Here is a 475-nt window from a genome sequence, read left to right on the forward strand (position 1 = left end):
TAGCTCGATGAGATCTAAGGTCAAATGCTTTTTATATCTTCTTATTTTATCCAATAATTTTCTTTCAAGATCTATCATTTCACTTTTATTGTAACAGTTTATTGATTCATCATTCATAAATCTACTTTAATGATAAGAATGATGGATAGATAAAGAGATAAAAGACACCAGGTAATATCAAGAAAGGTTCCTGGTACAACTTGTCTGCCAAAACATGTCTAGAACAAGTTCTTACTTTCTTTCACATCCGGCCAGTGTCGACGCGTCACTCAGAGCAGAGTCGCGTTTCCCTCGCTCCGACGTCGATGTAAGTTCGCTTGGAAATGTTTTTGTGTCATTTGTTGGTTTAGGATATTCTTATCATTATTACTTACTCACTTACTTTATTCATTCGTTAGTATGATAATTTTTTGCTGTTTTTGTCATTTTTTAAAATATCCTGATCATTATATTTTTGGTGTTCTTCCCATCGCAG

General features: G+C 33.5%; 1 protein-coding gene across 1 annotated transcript in view; it reads left to right on the top strand.

Moving 5' to 3' along the window:
• Positions 1 to 214: 214 nt before the first annotated feature.
• The window catches only part of LOC119586665, a 20,994-nt gene continuing 20,733 nt past the window's right edge, over positions 215 to 475 (top strand). The window contains exon 1 of the mRNA XM_037935403.1: positions 215 to 307. Within this exon, the coding sequence (XP_037791331.1) occupies positions 215 to 307 (93 nt within the window). The remainder of the gene's footprint in view (positions 308 to 475) is intronic.

This window comes from Penaeus monodon, chromosome 21 (assembly GCF_015228065.2).
Source record: "Penaeus monodon isolate SGIC_2016 chromosome 21, NSTDA_Pmon_1, whole genome shotgun sequence".
NCBI lineage: Eukaryota > Metazoa > Arthropoda > Malacostraca > Decapoda > Penaeidae > Penaeus > Penaeus monodon.